This window comes from Heterocephalus glaber, unplaced genomic scaffold (genome assembly GCF_053883595.1).
Source record: "Heterocephalus glaber isolate CG9 unplaced genomic scaffold, H.glaber_assembly_v1.0 deba00001460, whole genome shotgun sequence".
Classification (NCBI taxonomy): Eukaryota; Metazoa; Chordata; class Mammalia; order Rodentia; family Bathyergidae; genus Heterocephalus; species Heterocephalus glaber.
The window spans coordinates 2225659-2240081 of NW_028258307.1; the positions used below are offsets into that span (position 1 = coordinate 2225659).

At 43.9% G+C, this 14423-nt stretch overlaps 1 protein-coding gene across 2 annotated transcripts in view; it reads left to right on the plus strand.

Moving 5' to 3' along the window:
* Positions 1 to 3367: 3367 nt before the first annotated feature.
* The window catches only part of Kif13b (kinesin family member 13B), a 157679-nt gene continuing 146623 nt past the window's right edge, over positions 3368 to 14423 (plus strand). Inside the window, exon 1 of one of the 2 annotated variants that reach the window (XM_013073408.3) lies at positions 3368 to 3523. In XM_013073408.3, the coding sequence (XP_012928862.2) occupies positions 3469 to 3523 (55 nt within the window). In that variant the 5' untranslated portion in view covers positions 3368 to 3468. The remainder of the gene's footprint in view (positions 3524 to 14423) is intronic. The other variant, XM_087216704.1, reaches the window with a different exon arrangement.

Genomic DNA, 14423 nt, shown 5'->3' on the forward strand with positions numbered 1-14423 from the left:
AGATTTTCCTGGGTGGCAAGAATCTCCTTTTTTTTTTACTTTCACTGCAGAAGTCAAAGGAAAGAGGTAGGTAGACCAAGGGAAGGGAGAATACCCTGCAGGGATTTCCCATAGTGTTTCATATTGTTTCTAGGAGAGCTGCTATCATTTTCTTCCCATCAAAAGTTTCCAGACCCATTCAAAGGGGTTTGGAACTTTAGAGAAAGTCCTCGGCTCTTCATTGTCTCCACCTTGAGTCCTCAGGGCCTTTCTCCTAAATTTTAGATTGAATACAATGTTCTCATAGAAACTGCATCCCCCTCTCTTTTTCTGCCTGTAATCCCAGCATGCTGGGAGGTTAAGGTAGGAGGATCCAAAGTGGGAGGCCAGCCTGGGAAATTCAGCACCTCAGTGAGACCCTTCTCAAAAATACAAAATAAGGGCCGGGGATTTAGCTCAGTGGTTCCTCCGCCTGCCTTGCAAGCACAAGGTCCCAAGTTTGATCCCCGGTATCCAATAAATAAATAAATAAATAAATAAATAAAAAGGGTTGGGGATGTAGCTCAGTGAGAAGGTCCTAGGTTAAATCTCCAGTTCTGAGAAGAGAAAAAGATTCAAGCTAGCACTTGCTTAGCATGCACAAGGCCCTGGGTTTGACCCCTAGCACTGCAAAAACAAAACAAAATGAACAACAAAAACAAAACCCAAACCAGACTACTCAACGTTGGTCAAAAAATATTCTTTAACAGTCAATAAGAACAAAAAGACAGGAGTGAGGTTTTATTCATGGAGCCAAGAATTTCATACAGTAAAAGGATGCCTCCCCCCTTTTAAAAAGGAATGATAGCAATAGTAGATAGCAATTGGTATGCATAATCTTTTAAAAAATAATTTATTTGGCAAAATGAAGAAAATGACAATCTTTTTTTTCCTTTGTGAGGCTGGGAATTGAACCCAGGGTCTTCTCTAGGCAAGAGCTCTACCAGTGTATTATACACCCAGCCCTGGTGATTTTAAGTTGATTTTCTTGGTGTTATTTGTTTACTGGACTGTGAAAAATCAAATGACCCTATTTGAGCTCTGTTCTTGACTCCGGGACAATGTACCTGACACAACTTAAAGGAGGAGAGGTTTATTTTGGCTCACAGTTTCAGAAGGTTCAGTCCATGGTCAGTTGGCTCCAGGGTAGGAACAGCATGGCAGAGGGGCCTGGCAAAGGACAAGGTGCTCCATCCTGGCAGCCAGGAAGCAGAGAGAGCAGAGCTGGGGACAAGAGTACACCCTTCCAGGTCTCACCCCAGAGACCCACCTCCTACCAGCCACCTCCTGACCGCATACTCAGCCATGAACTCATGGATGGGTGAATCCACTAGTGGGAGACTACCCCACAGTCCAATCACCTTCCAAACACATGAGGCATCGGGGGACATTTTAGATCTACACCATAACAGACCTGGTTCATGAAACCTATTTTTGCTCCAGCTCAGTAGGCCCTCCTGCAGCTCAGAAAGCACTAAGTCAAATAATAAAAAAGTAATAGTCACTGGGAAGGCTTTTTTTGGTACCGGGGATTGAACTCAGGTCCTTCTGCTTGCGAGGCAGGCAGCGAAATCACTGAGCTAAATCCCCGGCCCCAAGGCTTTTTTTTTTGACATAGAGTCTCACTATGTAGCCCAGGCTGGTCTTGAACTCACAGTGATCCTCCTGCCTCAGTCTCTCAGAGTGCTGGGTTACAGGGGTGCACCTGGGTCTATAGCTTTCTTTTGCAACTGGATTATTTCACTTAGGATGTCTTCAGGTTTCATCCATATTGCAGCATGTGCCACAATTTCTTCCCTTTTAAAACTTTTTTTGAAGCAGGAAGATCACTATGAGTTCGAGGCCAGCCTGAATGACATAAGGGAGAACCTGTCTCCAAAAAAAAAAAAAAAGTGTTTTCAACCTCTCAGGACAGCTCTATTTGTGTTGAAGATCTTAGGCCTGGGGATTTAGCTCAGTGGCACCATGCTTGGCTCACAAGCTCAAGGTCCTGAGTTCGAGTCCTGGTACCAGAAAAAAAAATAAAAGATCTGTATGTATTGAAGATCTTAAAATAAAAGGATTGTTCTCAGAAATGCAGGTCTTGCTGGTTCTCTGTAGTCACTCACTTGTAAAATGGTTCTGAGCTCCTCACTGCCATTTAAACAGTGGAATCCTGGCCCCATGAAGGCCAGGCACATGGGTGGTGAGGCCGACTGGAGGACAGCTATGGTTCACCCAAGATACTCCCTCTGGTGAAGGTAGCTGGTACTATCAGTCCCAATACTTCATTTCCAATACGTGCTGTAGGCCCGGTTGCATGCCCCATAATGACCCTCGTGCTGGCCCTGTGCTGCCAGGCCAAACAGAACCTATTTTCGGGCTAGATCTAGGTCAGGGGCCACCAATTGGCAGTCTCTACCAGGACAAATGAAGTGCTATTTCAGCTTGGGTTCATTCGTTCATGCAACAAATGTTTCCTGGGTCTCTACAGGGTATGTTACACAATTACTTATAAATCTTTTTTTTTTTTTTTGGTACCGGGGATCGAACTCGGGTCTTTGAGCTTGCGCAGCAGGCGTCGAAACCACTGAGCTAAATCCCCGGCCTACTTATAAATCTTATGGTTTAAAAAAGTACCTATTTGAACGGTGTGTGGTGGCGCATGCCTGGATCCCAGGCAGTCTGGGAGGCTGAGGCAGTAGGATGGCAAATTGGAGCCCAGCCTGGGCAATTTAATAACTTCGAAAGACCCTGTCTCAAGAAAGGGCTGGAGCTGCAGTTCAGTGAGAAGGCCCTGGGTTTGCTTCCCAGTACCAGGGGGAAAAGCACCTGTTTAAGTAGGTTCCGACTTCCCCATTTTACATATGAAAAGACCAGCACGGAGAGGCGATAACTCGCTTAGGGTGACACAGTTGGGACCGTCCTGGTGGGCTGTCAACTCTGAGTGCTTCCACAGCCGGAGGTCTGGTGCCAGAGGAGGAGGACGCAGGCTAGAGTCGAGGTCCTGTGCATCTGAGCACTTCCTCTCGCCCACTCTGAGCGCCTGCTTCAGCACGCGGGCCTGGAGGGCAGTGCAAGCAGAGAAGTCGCGAGAGTCAGGGACCGAACACAGAGACAGTCTGCCTTCAGGTGCGGCCTCAACTCGAGCCTACGTCGTAAAGCTATTAATTTCGGGGGTGAGAATGGCGTGGCGCGAGGGGAACATAAAGAAGCCTCAGCAGGCTCAACGAGCCACCCGCGGGCGCTTTTTCCCTGGGACCCCTCCTCCCCGCGCGTCCAAGGCTCTCGGGCACTACAACTCCCGGCATGCCGCGGGGGCGAGGGGCCCGCCCCCACCCGGCCCCGCCCCCTCAAGCCCCCGCCCCCCCAGCCCCCTCCCGGCGGGTCCAGCCCCACAGAGTCGCCCAGTGGCCGCGGCAGACGGAAGCAGAGCGCGAGTCCGGCGGCGGCGGCGGCGGCGGCGGCAGAATGGGGGACTCCAAAGTAAAAGTGGCGGTACGGGTCCGGCCCATGAACCGACGAGGTGAGAGCCCGGCCGCCGCGCCGCGCCGCCGAGGGGGAGGCGGCAGGTGCCCGGCGCGCATCGCCCGAGCCGTGAGGGTCTGGCCCCGCCTGTGGGGTCCTTGGCGGCGGGGGAACCCCGGAACCCCGTGCTCGCCTCCCCGCCGACGCGGACCGCCCCCTCCCGGCCCGCGCGTCCCGGGGCGCCGCGGGCCCCCCTCCCTGGCCCGCCGCCCCTTCCGCCGGCCCGCGCCCTTCGTCCTCCACCCGCGTCCCCGGCCCGCGCCCCTCGTCCCCGCCAGCTGTCACCGCGCCCCCCGGGCCTCGCCCTGCGCGGGACCCAGGTCCTGCAGCACCCCGGGCCGGCCCTCGGCTCGCCTCTCCACTTTGTGTTAACTTTGACCTGCGTGGCCCTGAGGGACTGGGGTTGCTGGACTTGGATTGCCGTGGGGTGAAAGCGATGCCTCTTTCCTTCCAGTTTTTGGACTGTCGAGAAGTTTTTGCTTTTTCTCGAAGTCATATTCGTCATCTCTCAACAATAAATAGTTTAAGTGCCAAGATTCTTGTGAAATTGTATCGTTCAGACATTCTCTGAAGTCTGTAGGGAGGGCAGAGAAAGCAGATAAACTGAGACCTCGTAAATCATCTTTTTGCAGACCCATGGAGTGGAGCCCAAGTCCAAGTCAGGAGTTGGAGCTTGGCCTTTGATACTTCACAGCAGTGTGGCTGGGCAGGTTTCGTTAAATGAGAATAGGCTGGAAAACAGGAGGTCAGATTATTGGGATTGCTGTTACAGTCCCAGGAGATGACTTTGCAAATGAAAAGACTCGAGACTAATTCAAACCATTTTAAGTACCAGAATCATTTTCTAAAACTATTCAAAATCACCTTTGTTCGAAATCAAGTATTTCTTTCTATGTAGGAATTATAGGTGGTTTTCCTTCTACTTGTTCTTTTTTTGATATATTGAAATCTAGAGATCAACCAGTTGCTCTAGGCTTAGTTTGTCCTTCTGTTAGAAGTTGGTTTCTGTCTTCTCTTGGACTTGGTTTGCCCACCTGTTGCTGCCTCGGGCTGCTTAAGGCCTTCAGGTGAGTTTTTCATGAAGGGTCAGGGTCTGAACAAGTGAAATAAATTTGGTGGACCTTTGAAAATTTTCAGAAGCTTCTGTTTTTAAATATGCAGGCGTCATTAAGTTCACTTCAAGTTACTCAGTCATTCATGATTAAAAAACAAAAAAACCCCAGGCCAAATGAAACACAACTTATCTGATTCTGAAAGATGGTTTACACACACAGAAAAACTTGGAAATGTCAGTGCTAAAAAGAGGCAGCTAATCAGCCACCACAAAAAAACGACTTTAGGTATTTAGAGGCCTTGCCTCTTCCCCTCTGTGTTAGCCATTGATTTCAGCATTTTGGGAGCCTTACTATCATTTTCACCTCCTACCCCCACTCTAGGGATTGAACCTAGGGCCTTGTACATGTGTAGTCAGTATTCTACCACTGAGCTTCGTATCCAGGCTTTTCTGAGATAGGCTTTCCCTAAATTGCCCAGGCCCACCTCCTCTAGCCTCTTGTCCTCGTGCCTCTTCCAAGGTACTTTACCTGAGATCACAGGTGTGCGCCACAGCATTCTGCTCCTTGTTATTTTTAAATTGCCACTGATGATTGTAATAGTGGCCAGTGTTAGCATTTTGAGGCATACACAGAATAATAATTTCAGCTGTGGAATGGAAGTTAGCTGTTCCTTGGGTTGAACTCACTTTTAAATGAATGTTTATACATAGGTTCCATTATCCTGTAAGTAGAAGTGCATTATTTGTGGTGAACAGCTTCAGTTCTTTAAGTGGCCTCTCAACCTACACTTAGATTTTTTGACAGACACATGGTCGGTCTTTTTTAAGTGATCACAGATAGTTAAATTTGTTTCTTTTCCTACATGAAGTAGTTATTTACATAAATCTAAAGGTATTATGGGATACAGTACAATATAGTGGAACCTTAGGGCCAATGATTGTTAATTGGCAGCTAGCATTCATTTAAAAAGGCCAAAACAAAACCATATTCCTTTTCAATAATTTGGAAAAGAAGCATATTACTTTGAACAGTTACTACTTCTGGGAAGATTAATGTAGTAAGTAATAGCATATAATTATGACAGATCAGCTTTATACCTGGTTGTTTCTGTCAGAGTGAATAAATGTAGAAAGTAGCCTGATTAATCACACATGAAAACAAGGTGAGATTGTAGCATGGGGTGAGATATAGTTTTGCTTATAGACTCTCCTATTTGGAGTCATATAAGTCATCTTTTTAGGAAAATCCGAAGATTTCCAGAAACCTTTGGTGTATCATTAAGTTCTGCTTAGGTGTTTGAGTCTTTTTTTTTTTTTTTTTTTTTTTTGTAGTTCAGGCTTTGTAGCCTTTGTAGTTCAGGCTGACCCTGAACTCACTATGTAGCCCAGGCTGGCCTTGAACTCGGCAGCAATCTTCCTGTCTCAGCTTCCCTAGTGTTGGGATTACAGGCATGTGTGCCACCATGCCTGGCTCAATGTTTGAGTCTTGAAGTGGTTGGTTTTTGTTTAACATTTATTATGGGAGTAAGTGTTTTAGTTTTTCTGCTAAGCTGTAGATTTGGGAAACTTGCAGTACTTGAATGTTAAGGTTAGGCCCTAATTCAGTATTTTCCTTTTTTTTTGGTACCAGGGATCGAACTCAGGACCTTGTGCTTGCCAGGCAGGCAATGGAACCACTGAACTAAATCCCTGGCATTTGTATTTTCCTTTTTTTTTTAAAGCCCTAATTCAGTAATAACAAGAGTTGTAAGGGCTTGTTTGTCAAGAATATTTTTCTATTTGTGTATTGTAACTTACAAAACAAAAAATGGAAAGGAAAGTGGTCTCTTATACCTTTTGTTCCTAACAAGTTTTCTTATTTCTATTCTAATTTGTGCTCACATGCATGTGTAATTTTACATAGTTTTAACATTACAAGTTTTATTTTTGATTTTCTTTATCCAAAAAATGAAGTTAAAGGGGAAATCTGTTGTCCCAAGACCTTGAAGTTCTGTTTGTGGATGTCATTGGCTGTTCATGTTGTCTTTCAGGCTGTACAACTCGGCAGAGAATTGTGTGTGTGTGTGTCTGTGTGTGTCCGTGTGTGTCCGTGTCCATCCGTGTCCATCCGTGTCCATGTTCTATGCAGAACACCTGTTCAGCATTAACCAATCTAATCATTAAAAGCTGAAAGTTTTATGAGCATAATTGACATTACTGGTTGGATTACCAACACAATCCTTTTCAGGAATTTGACGTTTTATAACTTTAGGTGGTTTAAAAATATTTAATTGGCAAGTGAACATTTATTTAGTGTCTGCCAAGTCTTTAGCCTTGTATGATGGCTTGAGATCTTCAATCAAGTGGCTGCCCTTCTTTTAATATGTATAAGATTGACTATCAAAATAACTAAGTTATGTACAATGTGTTTGGAAAATATCTTTGCCTAGGGGAGTAAAACAGAAAATTACACTGGAAATTGAATGAGAGACAAATGAAATGGATTATTTCAGGTGTTAGGGAGCATTGGCAATACATTGATGTTAGCAGGTACTGCAGAGGTGTTTACTTTGCGTTTTGCAATTCTTGGTGCAGTGCAAGACTCAAAGATGTATGTAGTGTCAAATACAGTCAAAGCTTTGGTAAATCACAGACTAGTATCTCAGTGGAGGAATTGTGTTACAGCCATTAAAAATGATGTGGATCAAAACTAACAACAGGGAAGACTTTCTTTTTTTAAGAGGGAGAGGTTTGTTTTGACTTGTGAGGAAGACTTCTAGGTCAGTGGGAAAAGCAGAACCAAATTATGTGTAACTATGATTGAATCTAATAGAGCTAGAAAGAATCATGAAAAAAATGAAGTTGTTGTTAGGAGGGTTTTATTTGTTAAGAACCTGCTTAGTATTGCCTTTTATTATATTCAGTTTCTTTTTTTTTTTTTTTTTGGTACCAGGGATCGAACTTGGGTCCTTGTGCTTGCTCAGCAGGCAGCGAAATCACTGAGCTAAATCCCCGGCCCTTACTCTTGTGCTTTTGAGGCAGGCGCTGGAACCACTGAGCTAAATCCCTGGCCCTCTATTCACTTTCTTAAAGTGTGCTTTATGGTGCATGCTCATGAGGAAGTGGCTGTCGTGTGCAGAGATAAGATGGAAAGGTAAACAGTTGTAGCAGATTGCTGGTTATCAAGTGCCAGGCGAGTGACAGGGAAGTGGAGGAATTTAGAGGTATGAAGGGTCTCTAGAGGCCAGGTGAGTAGGGAAGACTGCTGAGGGAGCTTGTCCCGCACAGAAGGCTTCCAGGGAAGTGTGTGATTTGAATGGGTATGTGGGGAGCCTGGAGGAGCACGGGGCAGGAACGAACTCGGCAAGTTTAGGCAGCAGAGACCAGATTTACCTGGCTGGAGGGAGGATTCTGTAAGGTTGACTGGAGAAGGACAGATTGTGAAAGGCTGGAGGAATTGCAGGGATACTGGCTGGGCCAGAAGTATGGCTTCAGGTGGCTGGGGCATGCAGTTTGTTTCGCGTTTTAGAAATTAGTGTGGACACAAACATGAAAAATTGCCATCTCCCAAAGCAAGATTGAAAGTCCAGGTAGATGACTGCTTCATGCCAGAGCCGGGGTGGATTTAAAAAGCACATGAGAAAAATGAATTGTACGAATAAGGAGGCCTGACAAAATCAAGTAAACAGCCCTGAATAGAAAGACAGGTAAAACTGAGCAAGTGGGAGGAGGCCTGGGGCCTGCCAGTCCTCAAGGAAATCCGACTGTCCTGTCCTTAGGCAGTGAGGGAGCAGGAAAGGATCCGCTGGTTCTTCAGCATTTTCAGAGATCACTGAGATATGTGGAGCTAAGGATGACCCGGGATGGAAATTTTTGTGTTTGCTAAAACAGAAGATACTTGTTTTACTAGCGTCTACTTCATATGCTGCTGGCGAATGAGGCACACATGCATTGCGACATTGTTTCTGCTGTCAAGTCAGTGACTGAAATTTGGAGTTGTGCGTTTAGAGCCAGAGGCTTTCTGTGAAGGTACATCTTTATAAGACACAATTTTGACTGGCATTGACTTTTACCTGATCACTTCTGTACAACAGTGACTAATGCCTGACTTTCCCACTACTTAAATTCTGAAGAGGGAAGAAGCCACTGACAAACTATTACTTAGGGAGATGATCTGAGTTCTGTGTTTGAGTGGAAATGGGTTTATTGATCTCTGTGCTTGCTGATCAGTTGCCCTTGTATGCAGCACAGCATGTTCTTTTAAAAAAAACTTGGCAAAGACGAGCAGCAAGCTCATCTCTGACTGGGGAAGTGTATAAAATTGGTGCATGGGATGCAGATCATGTCATAATGGTGCTGGGCTTTCTCTCTCGGAAGCTCCAGAGAGGCTTAGAAAGTGATATACATTAGCCTGCCCATGCAAGTGTTGACTGAAGGAAAAAATATGAGCTACAGTGGACCCTTGACTTATGAACTCTATCAGTTTCTAAGGGCTGGTTGTAACTAAGTCAGTACAGCTGAGATCTAGACGTTTAGCTGGGTACATGCCATAGGTAACAAGAGGCAGATGAATCTCTATTAACCTAATTAACCCAAGTTGTTTGTATGTCAGGCTAGTTATAACTTGAGAGTCCACTGTACTTTCTTCTCTTCCTCCTCCTACCCCTCCCCCTTCTTTTTTTTAGCATGCCCATGTGGCAGGCGAGTGCACCACTACTAATCTAATCCTCAGCCCCTATAGCTAATTTTTTGGAGAGCTTTCGTTCTTTCTTTTTTCTTGTTTTTTTTTTTTGCTGGAGATTGAACCCAGGGCCTCTCATGCTGAGCACACTCTCTACCACTGAGCTACCCATCTCAGCACCAAGAGCTCTCTATTTGTTTTTTTGGGGTTTTTTTTGGTACCAGGGATCAAACTTGGGACCTTGTGCTTGCGAGGCAGGTGGCGGAACCACTGAGCTAAATCCCCGGCCCAAGACCTCTCTACTTGTGAGCTACAGAGGTCAGTGCTTTTTACATTTTACCTTATCTCATTCTTCAAACCACACTTTGAAAGGTAGTTGTAGAATTTCTATTTGCTACAATCACCGAGAGGTTAGTTAACATTCCTAAGATTATATAACTAGTATTTTGGAGCCTGCCATCAAGGCCTGTGCATTTACTACTATATTGGACATGATGATCTTTCAGGGAACCTGGAGTTGTGAGGTGCAGGATGCCCTAAAAGAATTAAGACCTGATCTTTGACCAGAGGAGCTCATAGTCGTGTTGGTAATAAGAGGTACACATTATAAGAACTTGAGTGTACAGTTGAGTGAATTATGAACTAAAGAAGTGGGGCTGGGATTTGAGAATGGCACAGAAGCCAGTATGGACAGGTTCTTGCCTCTAGTCCATCACGGGTGACAGGGTTGATTGAAGAAGACACTGCAAATGAAGTGGGTTTGTGTTGCACCTGAGAAACACTGAGAATCTGCAGCGGAGGTTCTGATTTATGTGACTGTGTGAATGCTGGTGTCATTGACATGAGACATACAGGAGAGGTACTTTTAGGGTAGAGATGTGGGAAATGGTGAGTCTTGGATAGTCTTTAGTGCTTGCTTATGTGCCATGCACTGTGACTTTAACCATGACTAAGATACAGTGCGTGCCTGGGGGAAACTCAGGAGACCTGTAGAGTCCTAGGTGTCTGAGCGCAGCCAGGTGGATGGATCTAGAAGGCTTTTGTGTACATGAATCTAAAACCGAGGGATTGGACATACATGGACTGTGGGAGCCATTACTGTAGGGAGAAGATAGAACTTCACAGTAGGGCGGATGTGGAAGAGGAGATCAGAGCTAGAAAGGGAGAGGGGGAGACTTAGGAGAAGTCAGGTGAAAGTGATGTGGAAGACCAGGGGTGCCACATGTATCATAGAATGAGCGCTTAGCACACAGGTGTCGCAGGAATAGCCAGGATGATTAATGCGGAACTCTGTCCAGTAGACTTGGCTTCATGGGGTTTGTTGGTAATTTTCAGAATAATCTCACGTAGGTAAATGATTCTGTGGTGGGGCATCGGCAATAGGCTGAGGAGTAGTAACTGGGTCTGCCAGTATGGAGGAGCGAATCTCTGAACGTTCATGCAGGAAGCTCCATTTGGAAGGCAAGGGTATGGAGTGGTATCTAGAGGTGCAGGTACCTAGCACCAGGCCCTTTTTAATTTTTAATTTTCTGATTTTTTTTTAAAACCTGGGAAGATGCCTGAGCTTTGTTATACACAGAGTCAGTAGAGGGACATTTTTTAATGTAGGAGGTAGAGAATAATTATAATGGGAAAACCTTGGGCAACTTAATTTTCTTGATGAGGCAGAATGTGAGGTAATTGAAAGTGAGCAGAATTAGGTGACCCAGGATCTTCAGAGCAGTTGGTGTACAGAAATGTGGTTGAAGGACTATTGAGGGTAGTAGAGTCATTCTAAGTTTTTTTCTGTTTCATTTTCTTTTTGTTTCTTCTTCTTTTCCCTGGAGGTGGGGTTTTGTTGTGTTGCCCAGACTGGCCGCAAATCCTTGGACTCCTGCCTTAACTTCGTGGGTAGCCGGGCTATAGTTGTGCCCCACTATGCCCAGCTCTTCTTTTATTAAATGTGGCTCACATACGAAAGCTGTACCGGCCAGTGGCTTTTGGTACCCTCAGAGTTGTGCAGCCCTCCTACTGTGTTACTCAGAACATTTTCATCACCTCAGAGAGAAACCCTATACCTTTTGGCAGTCATTCTCCATCCCCCTTCCCTTAGCCCAAGCAACCACTAATCTACTTTCTGTCTCCATGGATTTACCTATTCTGGCATTTCATAGAAATGGAATCATACGACCTGTAGACTTTTGTATCTGTTTTCTTTCACTTGGCATAAGACATTTAGGGTTTAATCCATGCAGCATAAATCAGTGCTTCATTCTTTTTATGTCTGAATTATACAGTATTCCATTAATGGATATGGTGCATTTTGTTTATTCATTCATCAGCTGTTGGGCATTTGTCTTGTTTCCAGCATTTGGCCATTGTGAATAATGCTGCGGTGAACACTGTGTACAGTTTTTATCTAGACATTTAGTTTCATTTTTCTTGGCTGTTCATATCTCTAGGAGTAGAATTGCTTGGTTGTAGTACCTCTAACTTTAGGAAGTGTTAAAACTGTTTTCCAAAGTGACTTCTCCATTGTACATTTTCCCCAGCAACTGAAGGTTCCAGTTTCTGTGAATCCTTGGCAACACTTGTTATTATAACCCCCCTCCCCTGTTATTTTTAGTTCTAGGGATTGAACCCAGAGCCACTAAGCCATATCTTCAACTTCTTTTTGATTACTGCCAACTTAGTAGATATGAAGTGGTGTCTCATTTGATTTGGATTTCTCTGATGGAAAATAATGTTGAGCATTTACTATTGAGTTATAAATATATTTTCTTGGGCCGGGGATTTAGCTCAGTGATTCCACTGCCTGCCTCACAAGCGGAAGGTCCCGAGTTCGATCCCCAGCCCCACCCCCGCAAATATATATATACACACATATATTTATATTTTTTTTCTTCATACTGGGAATTGAACCCAGGTCCATCACACTGAGCTGCATCCCCATCGCTTTATTGTTTGTTTTGAGATGATGTCTTTGCTAAGTTGCCCAAGCTAGGCTCAGACTTGTGATTCTCCTGCCTCAGCCTCCCAGAGCGGTGAGATTACAGGTGTGCGCCGCTGCCTGCCTCTGGAGTTTTTGAATGTAATAAGAAGTTGGAGTCCAACTTTATTCTTTTGCTTGTGGGTATCCAGTTGTCCCAGAGTAGTTTATTGAAACAGTTATTCTTTCCCTCATTGGATTATCTTGGCATCTTTGTCAATTGACCATAAATGTGAGTTGTATTTTTGAACTGTTTTTCTGGACTCTGAATTCCTTTGATCTGTATATCTTTCTATCCTTGTAAGAGTGCTACATTGTCTTATTTACTGTGGCTTTGTAGTAAGCTTTGAAATTGGGGAATATGAGTCCTCTAGCTTTCTCTTTTTAAGACTTTTTGGGTCTATTTTGGTTCTGTCTTATTAGTCTTTGTTTTAATTTAACGTAGTTTTATTTCTGCAGTGCTGGGGATCATACCCAGTGCCTTGTGCATACTAGCCAAGTGTTCTGCCACTGAGGTACATCTTAGGCCCTGCCCTATGAGTTTCTGAATACTATTTCCTAGCCCTCTGAGGTCGATTAGTTTCTTGAATGTGTACATTTGGGTTATTGTGATTATTTTTCACACTATCATCTGTCCTCCCCTTATTTGGCACCCCATCCTGTATCTCCTTTATTCCTTCATTTTTTAGTCATATTAGATCTCAGGGATTTTTTTTTATATGTTTTGAGACAGGGTCTTGCTATGTAGCCCAGGCTGACCTCTAACGGCAATCCTCCTGCCTCGGCCTCCCGAGTGCTGGGAATACAGGTCTTTGCCACCACACCCAGTCAGTTGTATTTTTATTTGTTGAGTAGATTTTCATGTTCACTGGTAAAGAATAAAGGTAGTGGGAAGAGTGTATATATCTTTCTAGAAAGCAAAAGACCAACTTGCTCTTTACTTCCATGGTATCACATGGTTTTCTTTTTTCCTCCTGGGTCAGAGGACCTCAGTAAATAAAGAGATCTGAAGACTCTTACAGGTGAAGAAATGTGAGCCACATTCCCTGTCCTGCCAGTGAGAATATCACAGTCCAATTGGAAAGACGAATCCTGAATACATGAAATATTAGTGAACATTTTACTTACATGAGCATGCATAGACATGTGAAAGTACTGGGTGTTTGACACAAGTAACATGAAAATAGGGCTGGATATGGATGCAAACTTTGAAATTTAATGAAAAAGTACATCTTTCTAGTATAATTTATTCTGTTTTAAAATGGACCCTAGTGAATTTAAGAGTAAGTTACAGTTAACCTTTTAGGAACATGAGTGTTGGTAAAGGAAGGTGCATCTACGTTCCTGGGTGGTAGATTTGGTTTGGAAATTATTACTAGTTTCGTGTAGAACTAGAAAAGCTGATTATTAACTGGGCAGCTCAGTTATTTTACTCACACTGTGAGTGATGTGTTTCCCCAGACGGAACACGACTTATATAAGAGGAGGCTTCCAGGCCCTGCCCATGTTTTACTATGAAGTCATTGGGGTGCGAGCCATGGCCAATTTGTACATTGGAGAAAGACTTGTTTCATATTATTGCTCACTTTACAAGATGACTAATATGCTGAGTAAGCTGAGTTGCCAGCTCTTGGTGTTTTAATATTTATCACAAGAAATTTGACTTGGAAAGGCACCTGTATAGGAAATAATATGGACCTTTAGTGTTACTAAATTTCTTCTATTTGTCTCTCTCTCTCTTTTTAGGAATCATAGATATCAAAGCATTCATAGTTGAGTCCTATAAAACTTGATCAGTCATAACATAAACTTAGTACTATTTAAGGTCACTCTGGTTTTTAATGATTTTCAGACATAGTATTAATTAAATCCTAATCTCATTATTTTAAGCTTCACTGTGAGTAAACTGTTGTCTGTGTGTTACTTATTGTAATAAGTAGTGCTATTTTTATTATGGTAAAGTATATGTAACATAATATTCATGATTTTAACCATTTTGTGGCATTAAGTAATTTCACATTATAGTGTCCCCATCACCACCATCAATATCCAGAATTTTTTCCACCTTGCAAAACTGAAGCACCATAATCATTAGACACAAATTCCCTGGGGGAGACACAGGCTCCCTTATCTGCAGCCACCATTCACTCTCTTTGTCTATGACTGACTCCTCTGGGTGCCTGGGGTAAGTGGAGCCAGGCAGTATTTTTCTTTTC